At 45.4% G+C, this 24,775-nt stretch overlaps 2 protein-coding genes across 2 annotated transcripts in view; both read right to left on the bottom strand.

Moving 5' to 3' along the window:
* The window catches only part of LOC306893362 (histone H2B-like), a 265,067-nt gene that overhangs the window by 154,030 nt on the left and 86,262 nt on the right, over positions 1-24,775 (bottom strand). The window lies entirely within an intron of this gene.
* LOC306893322 (C-type mannose receptor 2-like) overlaps positions 9,796-24,775 on the bottom strand; it is a 33,330-nt gene continuing 18,350 nt past the window's right edge. Inside the window, exons 4-8 of the mRNA XM_079455102.1 lie at positions 17,915-17,968; positions 17,689-17,824; positions 17,473-17,588; positions 10,721-11,068; positions 9,796-10,617 (exon numbers count right to left, since the gene is read on the bottom strand). Coding sequence (XP_079311228.1) covers positions 10,250-10,617; positions 10,721-11,068; positions 17,473-17,588; positions 17,689-17,824; positions 17,915-17,968 — 1,022 coding nt within the window. The 3' untranslated portion in view covers positions 9,796-10,249. The remainder of the gene's footprint in view (positions 10,618-10,720; positions 11,069-17,472; positions 17,589-17,688; positions 17,825-17,914; positions 17,969-24,775) is intronic.

Raw genomic sequence — 24,775 nt, 5'->3', positions numbered from 1 at the left:
TAGACCAGGGGTCCACATAATTCTCCCTGTCTTTAATGGGGGGCCGGGTGGTTTGTAACAAGAAATTACATGGGCCGGAGGTACTACTTGAATTATTGTGAAGATTTAATTATGATTTGAAATGTATTTATGATGCCTCCTAATGGTAGAATAGTTTATTAATAGTTAATAGTTTAGTGCTACTCAAATTCAAAACATTTTCTTATGCATATTAATTAACCTTTCTCTTTCCCAACCGCTTGGCCATATTGTCGTCTCTTTGAAATTTTCAGATGGTTCGCGCATCAGTTTTATCGTAATGGTACATTATGAATTTAACAAATCATTAGGCTATGTGAGTAACTTAGAGAAATTTGGGTCTGAAAGCCAATATTCTGATGCTCGCTCACGGCCCTACTAGAGCAAGCTCCTGATTGGTTAACGCTGCGCGAATTTTCGCCAAAGTTCCGATTTTTCAACTTCTCGTCATTCGCGCGAATCGTGCCGCAAGTAGGTCATCGCATCTTTGCATTGACTTAACATGTAAATCACTCTCGCTTAACGCTTCATTCGCGTTTGGTGTGAACACACTATAAGTCATTGTTCAGAGGGCCGGTCCAAATCTGTGGGCGGGCCACATTCATATATATATATATATATAACCCCTCCCCCCGCATCATTCAGAGGCGATGCTTCTTCACGTTGCTTTGAAAAGTGTATTGAGAGAACTCTCTCTGTCTGCGCACACACACACACGCGTCCAGGGTTCTAAATTAACACCCGCCAACCCGCCAAATGCGGGTAAAAATTCATTTTGGCGGGTGTTAATAAAAACTTACTAGCCAGTTTGGCCGGTGATGCATGAGGCATTACATGCATGATACATAAGGCTCTGTTCTCGGTCATTTATCCTATGCATTTATCCACCTGACAGTACTTCCTACATTTCCCAAGAACACTGTTTCGTAATGGTGACGTTTCATACGCCCATTGGCTGCGCGCAGTTTGTAGTGAAACCAGCGCGAGAAATCATGGAAACGAACGGAGCCAGAGCAGGGAGCAGACTGAAATAAGACGGAGTTTAGCTAGATAGCTAGCTAGCTAGCTAGCAAAGTAAAGTATAAAGTTAAGATTAGCTAAACTAAATGAGGCGGTGGCTGGGACAGACTTCTGGGGGCGAGAAGAGGAACGAGGCAGGGGATGAGGATATCAACAGAGAAACGAAGAAAAGAAAATTTAATGCCAAATGGCTGACGGGTAGTGAATGGCTTGTGTTTGATCACGAAAATGTCGTCATGTTTTGTCAGTATTGCCGCATGTACGCGAAAGAAAAAAACAAAACGAACAATTTCGTGGTAGGAACTACTAATTTTAAAGTCGAGGCAGTAAAGGACCATGAGAGTGCCCGAAGTCATCAGGAGAGCCTAAGGATTAAAACTGCAGATATATATAAAGACAGATATAAAGATAGATAGAAAGATATAAAGATAGATACTGTAGATAGATATAAAGACAGATATAAAGATAGATAGAAAGATATAAAGATAGATACTGTAGATAGATATAAAGACAGATATAAAGATAGATAGAAAGATATAAAGATAGATACTGTAGATAGATATAGACAGATATAAAGACAGAAAGATAGATACTGTAGATAGATATAAAGACAGATAGAAAGATAGATACTGTAGATAGATATAAAGATAGATACTGTAGATAAATCCCAAACTTGAAATGTATGCACTTTCTGTGTATATTTTGTTGTATGTATTGTACTTTATATGTATTTTTCATGCCAAAATTGTTAATAAAATGATCAAATGCATTCAGTGTTACTCATATTTTCACCCGAAAAAAATTGGCTAGTGGAAATTCTGATTGGCTGGTAACTTTAGAAAGTTACCAGCCACATTGGCTGGTGATCAAAAAAGTTAATTTAGAACCCTGCACGCGTCCTGCAATAATAATCATATTAATTTGAAATAGCAACCCAGAAATTTGTCACAAGCATTGATTAAAACAATGATGACAATAATCACATGAAAAAAGCCGACTTAAATTCTGGACCTTTGGCAGTGAGGGGAGGTTCGTTCGAACCACCTGAACCCCCCCTGCCTACGGGCTTGATTATACACTTATTATATGGCTACCTGCCAAATAAATCAATAATTTGACACAAAATATTGTTTTAAAAACGATTGTATTGCCTGAGTGAACAGAACTGCGTCCATAGCAAGGCTCTGTTTTTTACGGCAACGGTGTGTTATAATTCGGAGCTGTCTTAACGGACCGCAGTAATTTAAGGCCAAATGGGCGTCAACCTTGAACAAATCGCAACAGAAGCAAACTCAACTGATTTTGCATTTTGTAAGGGAAAACAGCCCTGAAGAATCCCATTAGGGGAAAGTTTAGAAAAAGACCCAAATATAGACTATTCATACGCATATTCATTATTTTTCTCATGTGAATAGGGTAATTTTTTTTAATTTTTTTTTTTTTTTTTGGGCAAATGGATAATAATCTAATTATGTATGTGCTAATTTGCATAAATTGCACAACAGATCTAAACATTGGGTATAGCCAGGTGAAAATGTATTGTTGAATCTCGTTGACATATAACAGTAAAATACTTCATGTAAAGGTCTGAATGGAACTCCTTTAGGCTAAAAATGAGCATTAATACATAGAGGCAGGAAAAAGTGCTTTAGACCAGTGTTATTGAGTGTATTAAACCAGTATTATTATTACTGAGATAGTATTAAGGGGATGAGTCTGAGGGAAGAACAAGGGTAAGGAGAATGCAGAAGACAAAAGTAGGTCAAATAAAAGGTAAACCCCCAGAAACAGTCCCACGGACCCAGCCCCAAACCCCATCTCTGCATTAATAGGCTAATTCATGAAGGCTGGTATAAAGTACTTCTTCCTGCCTCTATGTATTAATGCTCATAGCCTACACTGAAAAAAATGATTCATTGATTTTAATAAAAGAAATGATCGTTCAACTTTGACCAAGTAGAAACAGTTACCCGACTCCTCCTAGTTGTGCCTGTGCAGTAGCGGTTTTAGGCCTGGGGCGGCATTTTTTCATGTCACATGGGGGGCGGCACCGGCATGAACAGTTGGCAAATTGGGGGAATTCACCTCAAGGTGTTCAAACCGAACGCGGATGAAGCGTTAAGCACGAGTGATTTACATGTTAAGTCAATGCAAAAACACAATTACCTACTTGCGGTGCGATTCGCGCGATTGAGGAGCTTTCTCTAGTTGGGCCGTGATTATTTACATTTCGTTTTTTAGCAGACGCGCTTTTATCCAAAGCGACTTACAAAGAGTTCGGGGAGCAATAAGCCTATGTCATACAAAGAGCAATAGCTTATACAAAGTTAGTTTCAACAAAAGCTAGACTGAGAGAAGAGTGTTAGTGTAAGTTTTTTTCATTTATTTTTTATTTGTCTGACAGGTATTCGCCGAAGATGCACGTTATTATGACTTAGCGAGCGGCGGAAGCCCCTCCCATGACGCGAATTCAAATAGTGGGCTAAAGTCAGTCACACACCTCCTGGACTTTCTTCCAAATAACGCACATTTTATCCATAATGCAATGAATACAGGCATATAGTTCCTGCACAGTTTTGTTTTTCTGAATTGTGTGAAATGGATAATAAAAAAGAAATAAAACAAAACGATTATGGCAGTGACTCGTTTCCTGAGTGACAGTGTTTGGGGGGGGGGGAAATCTGTCGATTGTCTAGTGCCAAATAAACAGAGATGGACAGGAAATGGTCAAAGCCATCAGGTGCACAAAAAAAAACGGATTTGTGCAATTGAGAAATATTATTTTCTCTTTCACTTATGTTGTTGATAAAAAAATGACTGTTTGTCATCATTTTGTGTGTGTTTTATTTTTATTTATACATTTTTCTGGGAGGGGTGGGGGGGCGCTCAAAGGTGGTCTCGCCCGGGGTGCAATTCAATGTAGAATCGCCACTATGCCTGTGTCATTACCAGAGTCAGAAAGGAGTTTCAGCAGCCTCCGACGGCTGCAGCACCATGACCCAAACCCGACTCAACAGTGTTGCTGTGTGCAATGTACACAAAGACAATCTGGACACGGTAAACAGAAAAAAGATTGCAGAACAGTTTGTCTCCTGTAAGGAGGGCAGAAAGAACACTTTTGGTTAGAGGTAGTTTGTCGTATGTTCATTGGTCAGTTGGATGTTGGTTGGTATATATACAATATATGTGTAGGCCTATATATTACATTTTAATATATTTTGTTGTATATTTGTAGTTTGTAACAAGAATAATTTCCCTCTGGGACTATTAAAGTATTTGTGATTCTTTATCAAGTCTACTGTTGTGTATTTTCACCACAGAGTTTTGACTTATTTTTTGTGTTTTTATACTTTTCTAGTATCACTAATGGGAAGCTTTTTATATCTTGTATGTTATACGTTTTGTACCCCTCTGTCATTGTATCCATCGTTTTTATTGTTAATAAACAAATCACATCCATCCCCCTCACTTTTGAAAAGCTTGCTACGGCCCTGCTTTCATGCTTATTTTTGTTGTGATGGTTGTTTAAATTAAAATGTTGTTTCTAAAGAAAGCAAGCGCACATGTATTATCTTGAAGTAGATGAGCACAAATGTCTTATATTGTGGTGTTTTGTTGTTGTTCAGTTTAATAGACGTAATCTTGTAAGTAGTCTCCATCATGAGTTGTGTTCTTCACTCTCGCTGTTCATATGTAGGTGTTTAAGCTGTAACTGTGCTTTTAGGTCGACCGCACATTTAGTTTTATTGCCTGGTCTGAACTTCATTTCTATTATTATTCTGTACATCATTTCATAAAATGACATGACTGATGATTTGATGTAACTTATATTTTGTGTAGTTTATGAATGTGATTTAATGTAAAGTTACATGTAAGGATATAACTATGTAATTTAATTAATTAGATTTACAAGTATTCTTCAAACTTGTTTTCACAGAATATATGTGTAATGTATTTCTTTTCAAGTAATGGGAGAATTTGGATCCATCGTCGATCTGGTGTATTGTGGGAAAATGTGTGTTTTGGTGAATCGGCCTTCCAGATGATGTCACCTGACATCATCTTCTACCAATCACGGTTCACATGACATCACCTCTTTCTTTGTTCATCCCCTTTCCTGTTCGCTACTATTAAATTTCAATCGGGCCTGTGCTCGGGAACAGGTGAAGGGAATGAATCAATAACGAGGTAACGAGAGGATGGGAACAGAGACGAGACCGGAGAGAGTGTATGGAAGGCCGTAACAACAATAATTTCCTCTCTCCACATTAAACATGTGGTTCTGTCTTGATCCTTCCACTAAACCAAGAGAAACATGACATGATGCGGCAGAATCATGACACCGGGATGTTCCAGAAGAGAGCATAATCCGCATGAATAGGGACAAAGTAGGTAATGTTTCATTAAAGATGTTGACGACGTGTGTGTAAACATTTAAGCTAATAGGCATATTACCTTATGTCCACATAAGCTTGGAATTTTTATTACATCATCTTTGTTGTAGTATCAGAATGATTGATTACAGATTTGACTAATTTAAGGATATCGACCACTCACTATCAAGCAAACAACTCAGTGTGTAGTCATAACAACCAAAAGGTTAAATATTTCTTAGCCCTGTGATTGTTATAAGACTTTGTTTCATTTATATTAGTTATCATGTGTTGTTATAATGCATAAATAGTCATCTGAAACATGATGCAATAAAAGGGCAGTAGCCTACTAAATAAAATAGATTTTTTTTTAGCAATTTGTTGTAGAGTCAGTTACTACACATCTGTGATTTTTAAAGAATTCAAATTCCATTGGAAACCACTGTTGGAAAACTGTATGAAGAAACCAAACTAAAGTTGTTGAGATTTTAAAATTACACTTAACAAGAGGTGTGTTTATCTGATGATAAACTAATTGATGGATTAGACAATGATACCGAGGGACCTGCTGCAAAACGGTCATTGCATGGATGTGACAGTGATTCTGAGGATTCGAGCAAACAATTATTGAATGACTTGTTTTCTTTTAACAGAGGCAATAAGTGAAAGGTAAGTACAACGAGGAAAACTTTGACCTTTACACTCTAAAATCATTGTTCACTTAAGAATAAAACATTAAAGTCATGAATTACTCACTTTCTATTTTAAACCTGTGTACATTTATTTGTTTGGTTAAACACTGAGGAAGATATTTGGAAAAATTCTTGTTACCAAACAGTTCTTGGACCCCATTGACTGCTATGGAATGAAAACATACTTTATACTTTATGTTTGGTTTTAAACACAGAGAAAAATATTTATTGCCAAAAAGTTCTGTTGTACTTTTGACTACTAGTAGCGAGGAGCTGTCCGGAGCCGAACACTGGGAAAACACTGCTCTGCTCTTAGAAGAGTGTGTTACGGAGGCCACATCCTACCCGGAGGGGAGGTTACATGTGGAGACACTAACATGGTCTCACCGGCAGGGAGAACAACATGCGCAAAAAAGGTATCAGCCCGAGTCGGGGAAAAGATCCAGGTGGGATTACCACTGGCAGGGAGGTCACAGATTCACCAATCGGGAAATCATGAGTGAGGAATTCAACACACGGGACGACCCAGAGGGAAGTCACTACGTATGGGGCACTAGCCCTAGTACAGGGGTCTAGGGATGAGTAGGGATGACTCTACCTATACTGGACCTGGTTCCAACAGACGGCTCCGCTCAGTCTGTTACCAAATGCCAATGCTTCGTTGCTTAGTGATGGATGGAATGCCTATACTTCGCCACGAGAGGGGAAAGCAGGGAGGCTAAAATAGCGCACTAGTCTCACCTGGTGAGGGGAGAAGGCACTTTCGCAGGAGTACGCCCAAACCAGGAGTCCGTCCTACACGCCGGGGGCGTTAAGGACATGCGCTACAACTGGTTCCACCGGAGATTGTAAAATCTTGCGAAGGTACTGGGCGTAGCCCAACCCGCAGCACTGCAGATGTCTGCCAGAGAGGCGCCCTGTGCCAGTGCCCACGAGGAGGCCACACTCCGAGTGGAGTGGGCCCTCACTGCAAGCGGGCACGGGCGATCTTGGGACTGGTATGCCACCGTGATGGCATCCACAATCCAGTGCGCCAGTCTCTGTTTGGAGACAGCCCTCCCCGGGTGCTGTCCTCCGTAACAGACAAAGAGCTGCTCGGAGCTTCTTAGGCTCCGTGTGCAGTCCAGATAGAGGCGCAGTGCGCGTACTGGACACAACACATTAGAGGTTGGGTCTTCCTCCCCTGAGGGGAGCGCTTGCAGGTTCACCACCTGGTCCCGGAAGGGAGTGGTGGAAACCTTGGGCACGTAACCGGGACGGGGTCTCAAGACAACGTGAGAATCGCCGGGCCTGAACTCTAGGCATCCTTGGGACACGGAGAATGCCTGTAGGTCCCCCACCCTCTTGATGGAGGCGAGCGCCGTCAGGAGTGCAGCTTCCATCGACAGATGAGGAAGACTAGCAGCTCCGAGGGGCTCAAACGGGGCCGTGCCAAGGCCCTGCAGAACCACGTTAAGGTCCCAAGAGGGTACCTTACCGAGGTAAGAGGTGCTCTGCGCGGGGGAGAGCTTGCTCTTCTCCTGGTTGACCCGAAGGCCTAGACGGTCTAGGTGCCGAAGCACAAGGTCCCTGTGCGTGCACAACACATCTCGCGAGTGTGCCAAGATAAGCCAGTCGTCGAGATAGTTTAGCACTCGCACGCCTTGCTGCCTGACAGGTGCTAAGGCAGCCTCCACTAGTTTGGAAAAAACCAGACAGGGCCAGACCGAATGGCAGGACTCTGATACGCCCTTCCCTCGAATGCAAACCGTAGGAACGGCCGGTGTCGGGGAAGATTAGAGACGTGAAAGTACGCGTCCTTCAGGTCGATGGCCACGAACCAATCCTGGTGACGTACCGAGCCCAGGATGCGCCGGCAGCTTGTGCAGGTGCTTGTTCAGGCGGCACAGCAGATCCAAAATGGGACGACATCTCAGCGTCAGTCTCCTCCGACACTCGACTGCCTGATGACAGACGATCAGAGGAGTCTTCCGCATCCGATCCCAGCAGGCAGCTGTCCGATGCAGCGACAGAAATGGAGTCATCATCCCTACAGGAAGTCTTGCGACTATGAGACGGCCGTCTGCCGCTCGTAGGGGACGAACCAGGTGAGCGTACAGGAGAATGGATGGTCCGCGAAGCTGACGGAGCGACATCCATAGGAGTCCCCAAATCACCCCCGCTGCTCACCAAAGCGATCAACCGCGCCGAAACAGCACTGGACATGCCGAATCAGTGAAACCTGCCTCAGCATGCTTGATCCCCAAGCAAGTGACACAGGCATCATGGCAGTCAGACTCCGGGATGAGTCTGTCGCACCCAAGGATACAGCTACGAGACGCGCTCGTAGCCGGAGGGACTTACCTCTTAAGGTCTGTAGCCTTCTGCTGAAACGCCCAGGGGAAGTCCACCGAAAGGAGAAGTCCGCTGCTCCGCGTCGTAAATCCAGCTGGTTAAAATCAGTCTCGAAGTCGAGTATCGCGTGTAGCATGTAGCAAACACACGGGTTCCGAAGAACAAAGGATGAGTGAATGACCGCCGCCATCTTCCTTTATACCCGTATGTACGGGGCGGAGACTGGCGTACGCGTGCCATTCGCCTAGCCCATTGGCGTTTTATTATGAATTATCTCGGAGAAGGTAGGTTCTCAAGATCAAACCCCAGTCAGTCTCTCACAATGTCGAGAGACCGACTGAAGGGGAACATATTTTACAATGTTGAGTAATGATCTTTAGACTACTCAAAGGTTTGAATAAAAAATTTACTGTTGATGTTAAAAATTTTATGTTTTCCATTCTGTGCAGTACAACATAAATTGATAGTAAGGAAAGATCTCTGAATCTTCATCTTCTTTGTTTATTTCATAACGTTAAACACAAAGTACATGGTGTTACAGTTTAAAAAAATAAACTGAAATTGTCAGTAGTTTTCTGTCCAGTGATAAATCTTTGTTATCAATAAACACGTTTTAGTACATTTTACATGCACAATTTTTGTTTTATATTTTAAGGTTTAAATTATCACAAATTTTGATATTTCTTAATAAAAGACCTTATAGTAATGCCATAATCACATCTCTTAAATGCATGTACACTAGACTCAGAAATTATAATGTTGCACAGTTCATTTATATCTGGATCACATGGAATTGGGCGTCAGAAGGTGCACTTATTACTGCAAGACTGAACACTTTCAGTGTCAACGAATGTGAGCAAGTCTCTGGTATGGTAGAGTTCAGGCTGCTTATGTTTTTTGTTGGCCTGGTGTTGTATGCATTCCAAACCTTTGCAGTGTCATCCAGTTCATCCTGTAAAACATTTTCTTTCACTTAAATCTCAATGGTCCTTAAACTAGCACTGATCGAATTTCTTTATATTTGAGTCCAAGATTAAAGTAAAACTCTATGAACTGCTCCATTGCAGCCTGTCTGAACCCTAACCAGAGAAATCAGGATGTGTTTGTTCAAACTCGCTACATTTCGCGACGGAACGCAAAAAAATTTCGCTCATATTTTTTCCACCACCATGTCACTAAAGGGGCTCCGTAGTTTCTGTTGCAATGGAGGCTAAATGTTTTCTTTCCTGCATTTATAAATGAGTATAAAATCTATTTATTTCAGGTAATTCTGGTCTAGTTTGCTCCATTTATTTAGACAGCATCTAGGCCACTTTCATATCATAAATATAAACACAAAAAACTGTCATGAATGCAGATGAAGTTAAATGTCAGGAGTTTATTTGAACTGATGTGCATACAGAATAAAAGTCACCTTCACCAGATTTACTTTCACATCCAGAATATTCTGTGTCAGAGTTTAAAGAATCAGATTCAAGCCTTTTATAAAGATGAGAAGTGCTAAAATAACACAATGTGCTGAAAGACCTAAAGCAGTAAACAAACACATCGCTATCATATGCTATTAAACTACAAATAAATGTCAGTAATGTAAACACTGGTCCAGAGACATTCATTATTATTCATTTGTATTTATCTATTAGTAAATCTACATGTTTAAATCTTAAAGATATTAGTTTAACATTTTGGTTTATTGGTTATAAATGTTCTGTTGGTTGTGTTAAAAAACTGAAACTGGAAGTTCTTCTGGACCAGCATTGTTTACATAATCTGAAGTGGTCTATATCACAGACAGTGACAGACACAAAGGATTTATTCCTCTTTTGTGGTGCAGATGAAGTTGAGTTGTTGAGGTCGAGGAAGGCTGATCCAGAGATGATCTCCTCCAGACTGAACCGCTCCAGCTCTGTGTTCACCGCTGCAGTCATCCACATGATACTGACCCTCTGGAGCCCAATTCCCATCACACACGATCTTTCTATTCACCCAGAACCAAAGGTCCAGCCCACAGGAGTGACGTAACCCCAGCCACACCTGAGCAGTCGAGGCCTGATGAAGAACTTCAGTCACCATGAGCTGAATCTCCTGTGAATCCACTGAAACCAGATCCACGTGATTCTCTCTGCAGTAACTTAAAGCGTCAGTCCAGCTCAGATTCTTCTGGATCAATATCAGCTCATCTGAACACACAACAAAACACAAACACTGTGACTGAACTGAGATCAGTTTCATCATGAAGAAACTTCTGTCATCAAACACACACATTGACTTTCGTTAACTCACCTTCATGACACACAAAAGTCTTAGAGGCACTGCAAGGCATGGCTTTCCATTGACCCTCATTATTCATTTGCTTATTGCTCATTGTACAATCACCAGAACCAACAGGATTACCAGGTTCACCAGAGTCCCAGTATCTGAAGGAGGAGTCACTGTTATCTGACCACTCCCACGAGTCTCTGAACAGACCAATCCAGACAGATGTCTCAGTATTATTAATGATGTTGTGAATCAGTTGATGGTCAGTCTGGTTCCTCACACTGGTCAGATCAGTATGATGCCGTCTGCAGAAACTCTGAGCTTCACTCCACGTTTGACTAGAAGAATCAATGATGTTTGTTTTACTGCTGTCTGTTGAAGAAAAGAAAGATTCAAGTCTCATGATTTTCATTCATTCTCATTAAACTCACAGTTCAGATGTTAATCTACAGAAACTTGTTTCTTCTAAAGTCTTGATAAATGCTGAACTTGTTCAGGTGTCAGAACACAAAGTGAATATGAAAGTGTGGAGTGATGTCACAGGTCCTAAAACACGTAGAGACTATGAGGGCCCGTACAAACCAAATATCATTCTAGCACACTCACACACACACATTCTCCTTTGCATTCACATACATACATTTCTACTGTCACACAATCATATTCTCCTTTTGCATTCATATATTTGCACTTTCTTGCATGCCTACACATATGTATAGACTTTTTGTGGTGGGGTATCCATTACTTCCTCTGTAAGTGCTCTAAAACCAGGAATACAAATGTTAGACTTGCTCAGCTTATCCTAACATACAAATGATGCTATCCTAAGTCATCCTGTTGTCTTTTCACCTACATTTTTTTATTTTGGCAGTAAGTAGCAATGAAAATGACATTAGACATTATTTTAATAATATGCTGGAATGTATTGAACAAATGCAAGGAGGAGCAGAATCATTCGTTCAACACTTTGTGAACAGCTTTCCTGTAGCTCAGTGGTAAGAGCATTGTGTTAACAGCACAAGGTTGTGTGTTGGATCTCAGGGGATTGCAGATACCTGTGTATGAATGTATAGGATAATGCTATGTAAGTCACTTTGGATAAAAGCATCTGCCAAATGCATAAATATAAATGTAAATTTAAACCCTATCTGGATTTGTTGACGATCCACAAAATTAATGTGTACTGTACTTAACATGTTAAATACACGTCAAGTACACGTAGAATACACGTAAACAACGCATAATTCAGACGCCAGATTCCTGTTTAAACGGCTCAATATCATTGGCTGCCTAAGAATAGGGTCAAACCATTTCTGCACACCTGGGGGTCCTATAGACTCTGTGCTACCAACATTAAACATGCTATGGATACTTCTATTTATTTGTCTTTTCTTGTCTTTTATTTATTATTGTTATGTAGATAAACTACCCAGCCAGCAATGACATGTGGGGCCCAGATGGGTTAAGTACGGGTTCCATGGTTACCGTGTGGGCATGGGCTTTGGCTGGGTGAAATCAGCGGGTCCCATGTAGGTTTTGTAGTATGAGTCCCACATAGGAAGCCCATATGAGCTAATTTCATGGGCCCCATAAGGGACAGGCATGGGCCAATTGGGCATGGGTTTGAACTGAGAACACATATATGGGTCCTGCATAGCATATTTATGGGCCAAGAGGGCATGGGTTTGAACTGAGAACACATATATGGGTCCTGCATAGCATATTTATGGGCCAAGAGGGCATGGGTTTGATCTGGGAACACATATATGGGTCCTGCATGACATATTTATGTGCCGAGTGGGCATGTGTTTGATCTGGGAACACATATATGGGTCCTGCATAGCATATTTATGGGCCAAGTGGGCATGGGTTTGAACTGGGAACACATATATGGGTCCTGCATAGAATTTTTATAGGCCAAGTGCCCATGGGTTTGAACTGGGAACACATATATCGGTCCTGCATGGTACATTTATGGGCCAAGTGGGCATGGGTTTGAACTGGGAAAACATATATGGGTTTTCAGTACTCTTTCCACCACTGCCTGTTATGCACACAACACCTAATTAGGCTCATTCATAATAAAGCCAGCGAAGCAGTTAACGTTTGTTAATTCTCTCACATATCCTTTAATTTACGAATTTTACAGTATTTAATTGTTATTTGGTCAGGCAGTTCTTAGGACATCTATAAGGGGCCTGTAATGCAAAGACCTTGTTTCGCGCTCAAAACGTTAACTGCTCATTCGGAAAGCACTGCTGCTAGCTGGATATTATTGATTTATTTACCGGTATGTTGTGACTTTGAAAGATTATGTTTGTTGTTTAATGTAACAATTTTGTATTATTGTATTAATGTATTTTTTGGAGAGATGTTTTTTTTTCAGAGAATTTTTTTAAAATATAGTTTTGATTTGTTGACATGTGACATTTAAATTATTTTTTAAAGATTATTTTTGTTGTTCAATTTGACAATAAATTCCTTGCAGTTCTTATATTCATTCTTCGTTTTTAGTTTTTCTTAGATTGTTTCCTTAAACCATTTGGCATGGTTGGGCTTAGATAGGCCTTGCATCAATTGCCCAGTTAGGACCCACATAAGATCCTTACAGAGCCCACTTTAAGCCCATAGGGGCATTCACGGTTGAATCCTGGTGCAAGCCCACTTTAAACCCCTTTAGGCAGGTGGGGCCCAAAGTACAGGTCCCACTTAAAACCCATCTGGGCATCCACGGCTGGCCCCCGTGTGGATCCCGGGTGCAAGACCATTTTAAACGCCCTATAAGGAGGTGGGGCCCAAATGGGTCTGTCATGAATTGCCCAGTTAAGATCCCACATAACACCCTTATAGATCCCTTTTAAAGCCCATCTGGGCATCCACGGCTGGATCCTGGGGGCAAACCCCTTTGGGCAGGTGGGGCCCCAATGGGTCTGGCATGACCCACATAAGACTCTTACAGAGCCCATTTAAAGCCCATCTGGGTTGCCATGGTTGGATCCCGGGTGCAAGCCCACTTTAGACCCATTTGGGCAGGTGGGGCCCAAATGGGTCTGACATGAATTGACCAATTAAGACCCATACAGTACCCTTACGGGTCCCACTTTTAGTACGTCTGGGCTTGCCACGGGTTGCCCCAATGTGGATCCCGGGTGCAAGCCCATAATGGGGCCCACATTTGCCGCCCATGAAGCCCTCATCTGGGCCCCACATGTCATTGCTGGCTGGGTAATATGATTGCTGTTTATTGAAAAACTGTACAAAAATAAAATAACCTTCTTTTACTCCCCTAATGCCTTTTTCTTAAATAAACACAGTAGTAGACATACTAGCTTTACCATTTATCAAACTTTGGTGAGCATAAAAAATTATATATTTGTGTGGGAAACCAGGTATAGGATAAAGCGCATTGTACTACATATAGGTCTTTGTAAAACAATGTGAGCTTTTTGTGCTAACAATTAAAACCAGCAGGTGGTGCTTGTTAAACCATTTCTGTTTCAGAGATTTTGCACTTAAACACGTGTGATATCATTTTAAAATAAATTAAATGACTTTCAGGATTAGAATGAGCGCTTGTACCTAACAAACACTGAAATTTACCCGTTTCAACTGGAAACTGGCGTCTGAATGATGCGTTGCCTATGCGTATTCTACACAGCAAAATTTCCAGTGTTGTTTTGAGTAGTTTTTTTTGTGTTACTTTACCAGAGTTAAAACGTGTTGATTTAGGTGTTAATTTGAATGATAACAGCACTCACGGTGTAAATAAAAGGTAAGAGTCAGTGTAATTACAGTGAGTTGATGTTAAATTACACTTTAGCGCGAGTACATCCAATTTCCGGTCATTGCGGATCACTTCCTTTTTGACTGATGGCGGACAACCACGAGGTGACGGCAGAGCAAAAATAGGTAGGCTATAATACATTTTTAATAACATAATTCTTTGTTTTTGTTTATTTAATGTTCTCAACATTTCTTATGTACATTTTCAGCTTGCTATTGTTATTTTCAATCCGCAGACAACTGACCGAGAGCAGCGCAAAGGTAACAATAACGTTTTTAAAGTTTATCATGATCAGTTTCAACATAACCTAGGGTTAGTAATATTTATTAATTGTTAGTGGGAGATCATGCATTTATTTCTGTGATCAACGTAAACGTTTTAATGAAATGAGACGCAACCCGTTTACGCCAGATCTCATGTGTGCTGCCATGGCCAAGAAACGCATACGACTAATATTATGTCGTGCAGCGTTTTCACAGATATCTATACTTATATATACCGAACTCTGTAAACACATGAGGCTTGTTTAAACGTGCACATAACGTGACTTTTGTTGGTCCTAGTTAATGTTATTAACGCGAATATCATCGGGTTTCCCGCCGCTTCCCCAACAGTGCTATTATTTAAAAGCTAATACGACAGGAAACAGCTTTGAAAAAGCGCACTGTCATTTGCCACTGCTATGGCGCAAGTTCTTCCGTTCACATTAACGGTGTATCTGAGACCTAACATGTTGAAACAATTATGTGATCGTACAGGGTTGATACGCACTTTTAAGCCTTTTTTGTGGTGCATTGGCGAAGACAAAACGCGTTGTTAAAAAAATTGATTGCTAGTATAATGTAGTTTCAAGGCTTTTCCCTGACAGATAATTATCTAATAACAAAACTTTGTGAGGCGTTTTATTATAAACGAACAATTGCTGTACTTTTATAAAGTATCATCTTTTACTATAATTGCAGCTACTCAATTACGCCACTGCGGTGGCGCTCTATGGTCATCACAGTGAGGCGCTGACAAAGCCCTAAAAGAATGAGAAAGCTTTTTTGTCAATTTTAACAATACACAAAACTATAGAGACACAATGTCACAGGTGGTTTTCTTAATTTTACCGTTGTTATTGTGTTTGGATAACTGTTTTTACTTTTTGATTCAGTGATTTCGCCAACAAGATTCTCAACCCAAAGCACTTGCACTGACTATGAGGAGAGAGAACCAACAGTGCACATTCAATCAACAAGGGCCAGCAGTAAAGAAGCCTTGAATGCTGAAAAGGCAAAACAGGTATGTATTTCCAAATTGTAAATTTACCATGAAAGCTTGGATAGTTGTTTTCTGATGATGTAAGTCATATGTATCTTGGGTAGCCTTGGGGTGTCAGCACATTTTTGGGGTGAAATGTTGGGTGATCAAATGTTTACTATTTACAATAAATTAAAGAGGTTTGAACTTTTTATACAGTTTTTTTTTATTAACAAACTTTGTGAATTAGTGAAGTTTCTTTTTATGTTATTTTGTTAAAATACATTATTTGTTTCTTGTGTTTTTCAGTCTTGCACCAGTATTGAAGGCCATCTCAGTGAAAGGGAGGGCTGCCAGCCATACCTACTTGGATTAGGAAGATTCAAGGGCAGAATCGAGGAATCGAGAAATTCTACTCTCAGAGCATCATCATGAATTTAAAGGACAGAGAAACTATGGGTTGAGTGAATTTATTAAAGCGAATGCTCTGAGGTTCTACAGGCCTTTTGATCTACAGTGTCCATATGGGTCAGATGTTGAATTTATTGTACCTTCATTTCTGTTAGTTTGAGATGTCATTTGTTAAAAATAAAAGATCAAACTGAAACTATGTTGGCTTTTCTTGTTGTACATGTATGTATCATAATTATAGATAAATTCGATCTAGATGTAAATTACCTTAATCAGGACATGTTTAAACACTAAATTTGTGTACAATTACCTAACACAGTGTTAAACTATTGACACTAAGATTGAAATTTCAGCACTATTTTGGTGTAAAATGTGCCTTTTGAGAAAGTACAAATTACACTAGTGGTGTTAAATTTGAACACTCCGAGAGTTTTTATAACACTGTGTAAGTATTAAAAATATAACACTTTTAAAAGTGTATATTTAACTCAATTTAGTGTGGACCTATATAAACCCCGAAAAAGTGTTCATTTTCACACTGCAGGTGAGAATTTAACACTCAGAAATTTGCTGTGAATGTGTACTTGATGTGTATTTAACATGTTAAGTACGTGTTAAATACACGTAAAGTACACGTACATTTTTCAAAGTTGACCCTCTTGGCTTTCAATAGCTGTCAGTACACACTCTTACATGAATGTAATGATCGCGTCTGCATGACCTGCCTTCCGTTTCCATCATACACATAGGTTGCCGGTTCTAATCTCAGTGCCAGCAGGTCATGACTGAAGTGCCCTTTCGCAAAACACCTTACCCCTGATTGCTCTGCAGTAATGTGCTTCACTTGTTCAATATGGAGAAATCTAAATCATTCTGTGAAGGAGACCCGAGGACTGGAGTTAAACCCCAGACTTAAACTTAGACTTCAAAATAAACTTTCATCAACTTAGAAGAGGCCAGTTTAGTCTCCAGCAGTATTACAATAGTCCACCTACAGGGACACTACTAGCAGACTGATCATTATATACTTACTAAATCAATAAATAACACTTAAAATACACTTAAACCTTACTCATGTTCACTGTTTTATAAGGTTTACATTTACATTTACATTTATTCATTTGGCAGACGCTTTTATCCAAAGCGACTTACAAGTAGTTTTTTTTTTTTATACAGTGGCACATTACTGCAGAGCAATCAGGGGTAAGGTGTCTTGCTCAAGGGCCCTTCAGTCATGACCTGCTGGCACTGAGATTAGAACCTTCTGATCACAAGCCCAACGCTCTAACCATTAGGCCACAGCTGACCCAGTTAGGTGTCAGTTAGGTGTAAAACTCACTTGGTGGAGCATCAACACACTCATAAGACACATTCAGGTATTTGTAAGTTCCAACACAAGGATCAGTGAAAACTACATTGTTCACAACCATAGAACAACTCGTGTTTCCATCACATCTGTGAGAATAAATGCAAAAAACAGCAAAAATATATAAAAGATAATCTGATAATATCTGATAATATCTGATAGCTCTTTAATAATGTTTTCTGTTCTCACCGAGTGGCCATCCTGCTTAGAGATGTGCTCAGAGTGCACTGAACATTCGAGAGCTCAACAGCTGGTCTTCCAGTAGAGCAGGTCTGTCCGTCTGTTCGCCCATAATTTGCTGAAAGGATTTTAATGGTTCCCTGATCTGTTGATAAAAAGTCACATCACAGACAAATGTGTTCGACAAATCTTTATTTTCTCTCTGTGTTATGTGGACTTGATGCATGAAACTCACCACATCTGAGAAGAACAGTCTGTAATTCACAGATGATTAAATCCTTAGAAACACCTGAAGTCAGAGATGAGAAGTGAATAATATGTAGTGATGCTACTGTGTTACATTGACTGTCTTTCAGTATTAACCGTCTTAAATCACAAGTGTCCAATCCTGTAGAGTTCAGCTCCAACCTGTTCATCTGACCCACATGTGTTCTGTGTCTTAACTGTGATGATTATTATTGTTTCTTATGATCGCGTGTTCTGTGTCTTAACTGTGATGATTATTATTGTTTCTTATGATCGTGTTCTGTGTCTTAACTGTGATGTTTATTATTGTTTCTTATGATCGCGTGTTCTGTGTCTTAACTGTGATGTTTATTATTGTTTCTTATGATCGCGTGTTCAGTGTATTAACTGTGATGATTATTATTGTTTCTTATGATCGCGTGTTCTGTGTCTTAACTGTGATGTTTATTATTGTTTCTTATGATCGCGTGTTCTGTGTCTTAACTGTGATGATTATTATTGTTTCTTATGATCGTGTTCTGTGTCTTAACTGTGATGTTTATTATTGTTTCTTATGATCGCGTGTTCTGTGTCTTAACTGTGATGTTTATTATTGTTTCTTATGATCGCGTGTTCTGTGTCTTAACTGTGATGTTTATTATTGTTTCTTATGATCGTGTTCTGTGTCTTAACTGTGATGTTTATTATTGTTTCTTATGATCGCGTGTTCCCTTTCTGTCGGTCTCTCGACGTTGTGTCGACAGAATGGGGTTTGACTTGAGAACCTACCTTCTCTGACTGACTTGAACAGGCCAATGAAAATTGGCGAATGAAATTTGCATGCCGGACTCCGCCCCCGGATATCCGGGTATAAAAGGGAGCCGGCGTGCCGCATTCATTCACCTTTTGTTCTTCGGAGCCTTCGCATCCTGATGCTGACGACTCTGCAGATACTATCTACGTGTTGCTGGTCTTACGACGTGGTGCAGCGGACTGTCCCTTTTCCTGTGACTTCCCCTGGGCGTCTCGGCAACTTCCAAGGCATTTCTCTAAAGAGCGAGCCCTTTTCAGGGCTTAATATTTCTTCAGCGCGGCATGTCCCGCTGTGCTCATGGGTGCGGCGCACTCATCGAGGAAGGGGACGGACACGATGTCTGCCTCGTGTGTCTGGGACTCCAGCACGCTGAGGCAGCGTTTGTGGATACATCTTGCCCGCACTGCGCGCGGATGGCTAGTCAGACGTTGCGTCACTGCGCGCGGATGGCTGTCCAGACGTTGCGTCACTGCGCGCGGATGGTAATTCAGACGTTGCGTTCACGGGTAGCTGCGTTCTTCCGAGAATCAGCCGCCACCTCGAGTGCTTCCCGTTCTGCGGCAGCAGTGGCATCAGCCCTGCCGTCCGCTTCGGCGAGCACCGAGGGTGATCGGGGAATTACCGTGAACCTCAATCCGTCAGCCATCGGCTCGCGGACCGTTCACGCCCCGCCTCGCTCGTCTGACCGTCTCGGAAAAGGCGGTACGCCGCCTTGTTCCTCCGTCACGTACTCGGACACGGGGCGTGACGTCGATGAGATGTCGCTCGCAGCATCGGAGGGCGTCCTCTTGGCATCCGACCCTGACGATTCCTTAGAGCTTCCCCCTCCGGGGGGTCGAGCTCAGGATGAAGCGGACGTTGAGATGTCAACCATGCTTTCCCGGGCCGCGAGTGTTGGGCTGCAGTGCACCGCACTGCCAGGTAAGTCCGCCCAACGCACGTGGTATCTGGGGACCGGCCGTGACGCTAAGCCACGGTCGGCACCGGTACCATTCTTCCCGGAAGTGCATGAGAAGCTCAGTCGGACCTGGAACGCCCCTTCTCGGCGCGTGCACGTCAGACTAGCTCGGTCGCCCTGACTTCCCTTGATGACGGGGCAGCTGAGGGCTACGTCGACATCCCTCAGGTGGAACGTGCAGTCGCGGTGCACCTGTGCCAGCAGACAGCTGCCACCTGGAGAGATCGACCAAGGCTCCCTTCCAAGGCTTGTAAGTTTTCGGCATCGCTGGTGTCGAGGGCTTACAACGCTGCGGGTCAAGCTGCCTTGGCTCTTCGCGCCATGGCCATCCTGCAGGAGGCCAGGGCGTTGGAGGAGTTGCACGAGGGAAAGTCCGACCCTGGGCTACTGCCGCACTGCCACTGACCTCGCTCTTCGGGCGACAAAGGTGGCGGCGCGAGCCCTGGGGTCGTACGATGTCCACACTGGTGGTCCAGGAGAGACACCTTTGGCTGAACCTTGCACAGATGCGGGACGCTGAGAAGGTTCGCTTTCTCGGCGCTCCCATCGCGCAGGGTGGGCTGTTTGGTGATACGGTCGAGGGCAGCAGTTCTCGACTGTACAGAAGCAGACGGAGGCGATTCTGCCCCGCCGCGACCCGGCCGCCTATCGTCCGTCGAGGTCCCGCGCGGCGTCTGCTTCCCAGCAGCCCCTCTCCGACTCAGACTCCGGCCCCAGCGCCCCCTGCACAGGCGGCCTCCCGGAGAAGGACGTCGAAGAGGAGAGCACCATCCCGTCACCAACCTCCGCGGAAGCAGAAGCGTTCCTGACGGGGTGAACCCAGGGAGATCGAGTTCACCGGGCCCGACCCTGGCAACTACATCGCTAGAGGGTCGGACTGGGACGGTGCCTGCCCCGTCCCAGCAACACCAGCCGGGTCCTTTTCAGGGCCTGGCGCCCACTTTCTCACAGAAAGAGCTTTCTCTCTCCCTGGGTCTTCTTCACAGCCGCTCTCACCCTCCGCAGGACGGTGTTCGGCAACCCCACGTTGTGTTTCGGCGAGACACACGGTTGGGTATACTCTCAGTGGCCACCAGCACCCTCAGTCAGACGGTGCGGTATGCCGCGATATCGCCCGACAGGCACCTCGGCAGAGCCGCTCTCCTCCCCGGGGTCCCCCCCCGCGTCGAGGGAGCCGTACTGCCAGCCATCGAACCACCCCCCACGGGGGCAGTGAATCAGATCGAACCTCTGGTCCCCCTGTCTCGGTACCTGGGAGCCTGGTTGGCTCTTCCCAGACCGGCACGGTGGCTAGAGCGAACGATCCGTCTCGGCTATGCGCACCCGAGTTTCGGGGCGTCCTCTTCACATCAGTGGGAGTAGATGCTCCCGTGCTTCGGGCCGAGGTCGCTACCCTTCTGGCGAAGGGGGCGGTCGAGCTCGTCCCTCTGGCTGAGATGTACTCCGGGTTTTACAGCCCGTATTTCATTGTCCCCAAGAAAAGTGGCGGGCTGCGCCCCATCTTGGACCTGCGTACCCTGAACAAGCACCTACACAAGCTGCCGTTCAGGATGCTAACGCAGAAGCGCATTCTGACGTCCGTCAGGCGTCAGGATTGGTTCATGGCGATCGACCTGAAGGACGCGTACTTCCATGTGTCCGTCCTCCCTCGTCACCGGCCGTTCCTACGGTTCGCTTTCGAGGGACAGGCATATCAGTACCGCGTCCTCCCATTTGGTCTGTCCCTGTCTCCTCGAGTCTTTACGAAGGTCGTGGAGGCCGCCCTCACTCCCCTCAGGGAGCAGGGGGTGCGCATACTCAACTATCTCGACGACTGGCTCATCTTGGCGCACTCGCGAGATCTGTTGTGTACACACAGGGACCTGGTGCTCCGGCACCTAGACCATTTGGGGTTACAGGTCAACCGAGAGAAGAGCAAGCTCTCCCCTGTGCAGAGCATCCTTTTCCTCGGTATGGAACTCGACTCTGTCTCCATGACTGCACGTCTTTCTTCCGAGCGTGCCCAGTCAGTGCTGACCTGCCTGAGGAACTTCAGGCAGCAGCCAGCGGTCCCGCTGAAACTTTTTCAGAGGCTCCTGGGACACATGGCGTCCTCGGCGGGGGTGGTCCCCCTCGGGTTGATGCACATGAGACCGCTACAGCACTGGCTACAGAGCAGAGTTCCTTGGAGTGCGTGGCACACCGGCAACAGGCGCGTCGCGATCACGCCCTTCGGCCGGCGCACCCTAACCCCATGGTCTTCAATGACCTTTCTGCGGACAGGGGTCCCTCTTGGGCAGGTTCGGGGCGCGTCGTGGTGACGACAGACGCCTCCCTGCAGGGTTGGGGTGCTGTGTGCAACGGGCACGCAGTGTCGGGTCTCTGGACGGGCCCCCGCCTGCGCTGGCATATCAATCGCCTAGAGTTGTTGGCGGTGCTGCTTGCACTGAGGAGGTTCCTTCCCCTCGTGCAGGACAAGCACGTGCTGGTCCGGTCGGACAGCATGACTGCCGTGGCATATATCAACCGACAGGGTGGTATTCGTTCACGGCAGCTATCGCAACTCGCCCGACGCCTCCTCCTGTGGAGCCAGCAGGTGACCAAGTCTCTGTTAGCCACGCACATCCCGGGCGACCTGAACCAGACAGCCGATGCGCTCTCTCGTCAGTCGACGCCCCGCGGAGAGTGGCGGCTCCACCCCCGCGCCAGCTCATTTGGGTGCAGTTCGGGCAGGCACAGGTGGACCTGTTCGCCTCCCTGGACACCACCCATTGCCCGCTTTGGTACTCCCTGACCGAGGGCCCCCTCGGCACGGATGCCCTGGCGCACAGCTGGCCGCGGGACAAGCGGAAGTACGCCTTCCCCCCAGTGAGCCTCATTGCACACGTCTTGTGCAAAGTCAGGGAAGAGGAGCATCAAGTGCTACTAGTTGCGCCTTACTGGCCCAACCGGACTTGGTTCTCGGAGCTAATGCTCCTGACGACAACTCCCCCCTGGCCGATTCCCCTGACGAAGGACTTCCTTTCTCAGGGGAAGGGCACGTTGTGGCATCCGAGTCCAGACCTCTGGAACCTCCATGTCTGGCCCCTGGACGGGACGAGGAGATCCTGAGTGGTCTACCCCCAGCGGTGGTAGAGACCATTGTTCAGGCTAGGGCCCCAGCCACGAGGCGGTTATACGCTTTTAAGTGGCGCCTCTTCTCGTCCTGGTGTTCTTCTCGTGGAGAAGACCCACGGATATGCTCGATCGGGAGCGTGCTGTCCTTCCTGCAGTCGAGACTCGAGAGCAATCTCTCCCCTTCCACGCTGACGGTGTATGTAGCCGCAATTGCCGCTCATCACAGGCCAGTTAGTGGGAAGTCTCTGGGACAGCACGACCTGGTCATTAGGTTCCTGAGGGGCGCGAGAAGGCTGAATCCGGCCCGTCCGCGCTCCGTTCCCTCTTGGGACCTTAATGTGGTCCTGGCGGGCCTCCAGAGGCCCCCCTTCGAGCCCCTCAGAGATGCCGCTCTTTCTCATCTCTCGATGAAGACGGCTCTCCTAGCGGCGCTCGCCAAGAGGGTAGGGGACCTACATGCATTTTTCGTGGCCACGGATTGCCTAGAGTTCGGGCCTGGTCAATCTCACGTTATCCTGAGACCCCGGCCTGGCTACGTGCCCGAAGTTCCCACCACTCCCTTTCGGGACCAGGTGGTGAACCTGCGGGCGCTCCCTTCTCGGGAGGAAGACCCAACCCCTTCCGTGTTGTGTCCAGTGCGCGCGCTGCGCCTCTGCCTGGACCGCACGCAGAGCCTCTGGAGCTCTGAGCAGCTTTTTTGTCTGTTTTGGGAGGTCAGCACAAGGGAGGGCTGTCTCCAAGCAGAGGTTGGCGCACTGGATCGTGGACGCCATCAATGGCTTACCGATCACAGGATCTCCCGTGCCCGCTTGCAGTGAGGGCACACTCCACCAGGGGTGTGGCCTCCTCGTGGGCACTGGCTCAGAGCGCCCCTCTGGCAGACGTATGTAGAGCTGCGGGTTGGGCTACGCCCGGCACCTTCGCGAGGTTCTACAGCCTCCGCGTGGAACCGGTATCAGCCAGAGTCTTACGAAGCACCGCCAGGTAAGTCCGGCAGCCGGTGGGCGTACGCCTGCGATAGCACTCCTCCATAGGTGAGACGTGGTGCTATCCAGCCTCCCCTCTTCCCCCCACGTGGGCGAAGAGTAGGCATTCCATCCATCACTAAGCACTCCTCGGCGTCGGGCTCGGCGGAGCAGCCCTGCCTCCCTTGGCCTGTTTCTGAGCTCTAGCAGTGACTCAAACAAGGCCTAGTGCTCCACACGTAGTAACCCCCCCACAGGGCGGTTCCGTCTGATGTCTTCTCATGAATGGCTCTCAATCGATGGCCCATGACCTCTCCCAGGTGTACTTCACCTGCTCGCGACACCATCTCGTGTCTGCATGTCTCCCACGTGCTCTCCCCTATCCGGTGAGACCGTGTGTGAATCTCCACTAAAGCTCCTCCCTGCGGTAGGAAGTGGTCTCCGTAGCGCGTTCCCTCAGGGGGGAATGACGCTTCCCAGTGGCCTTACGGTGCCGGGCGGCTTCTCGCTGTTAAGAGAACTAGGCCGCCGTCCGTGACGGCCGGTGGAAGGGGCTCCCATCTTTTTTGAAAGCTCTGGACTCCTTCCCTTCCGCTGGAAGGTTGCAATTCATGCTTAGCGCTCACGTCTGACACGCCCAGGCCAGTCAGCGTCGCTTCGCGAGGAATTGTGACGCGGCACAGCGCTGTGGCGTTTTCCGAGGAACCCCATTCTGTCGACACAACGTCGAGAGACCGACAGAAAGGGAACGTCTCGGTTACGTATGTAACCTCCGTTCCCTGATGGAGGGAACGAGACGTTGTGTCCTTCATGCCACAACACTGGCCGCCCGCTGCAGCAGTCGGGGCAAGATCCTCAGGCTCCTCAGCACAAAAGGTGAATGAATGCGGCACGCCGGCTCCCTTTTATACCCGGATATCCGGGGGCGGAGTCCGGCATGCAAATTTCATTCGCCAATTTTCATTGGCCTGTTCAAGTCAGTCAGAGAAGGTAGGTTCTCAAGTCAAACCCCATTCTGTCGACACAACGTCTCGTTCC

The sequence above is a fragment of the Barbatula barbatula genome (assembly GCF_947034865.1).
Source record: "Barbatula barbatula genome assembly, chromosome: 4".
Lineage (NCBI taxonomy): Eukaryota > Metazoa > Chordata > Actinopteri > Cypriniformes > Nemacheilidae > Barbatula > Barbatula barbatula.
The sequence above is the reverse complement of the archived record's forward strand: the minus strand, read 5'-3'. Positions and strand labels throughout refer to the sequence as shown.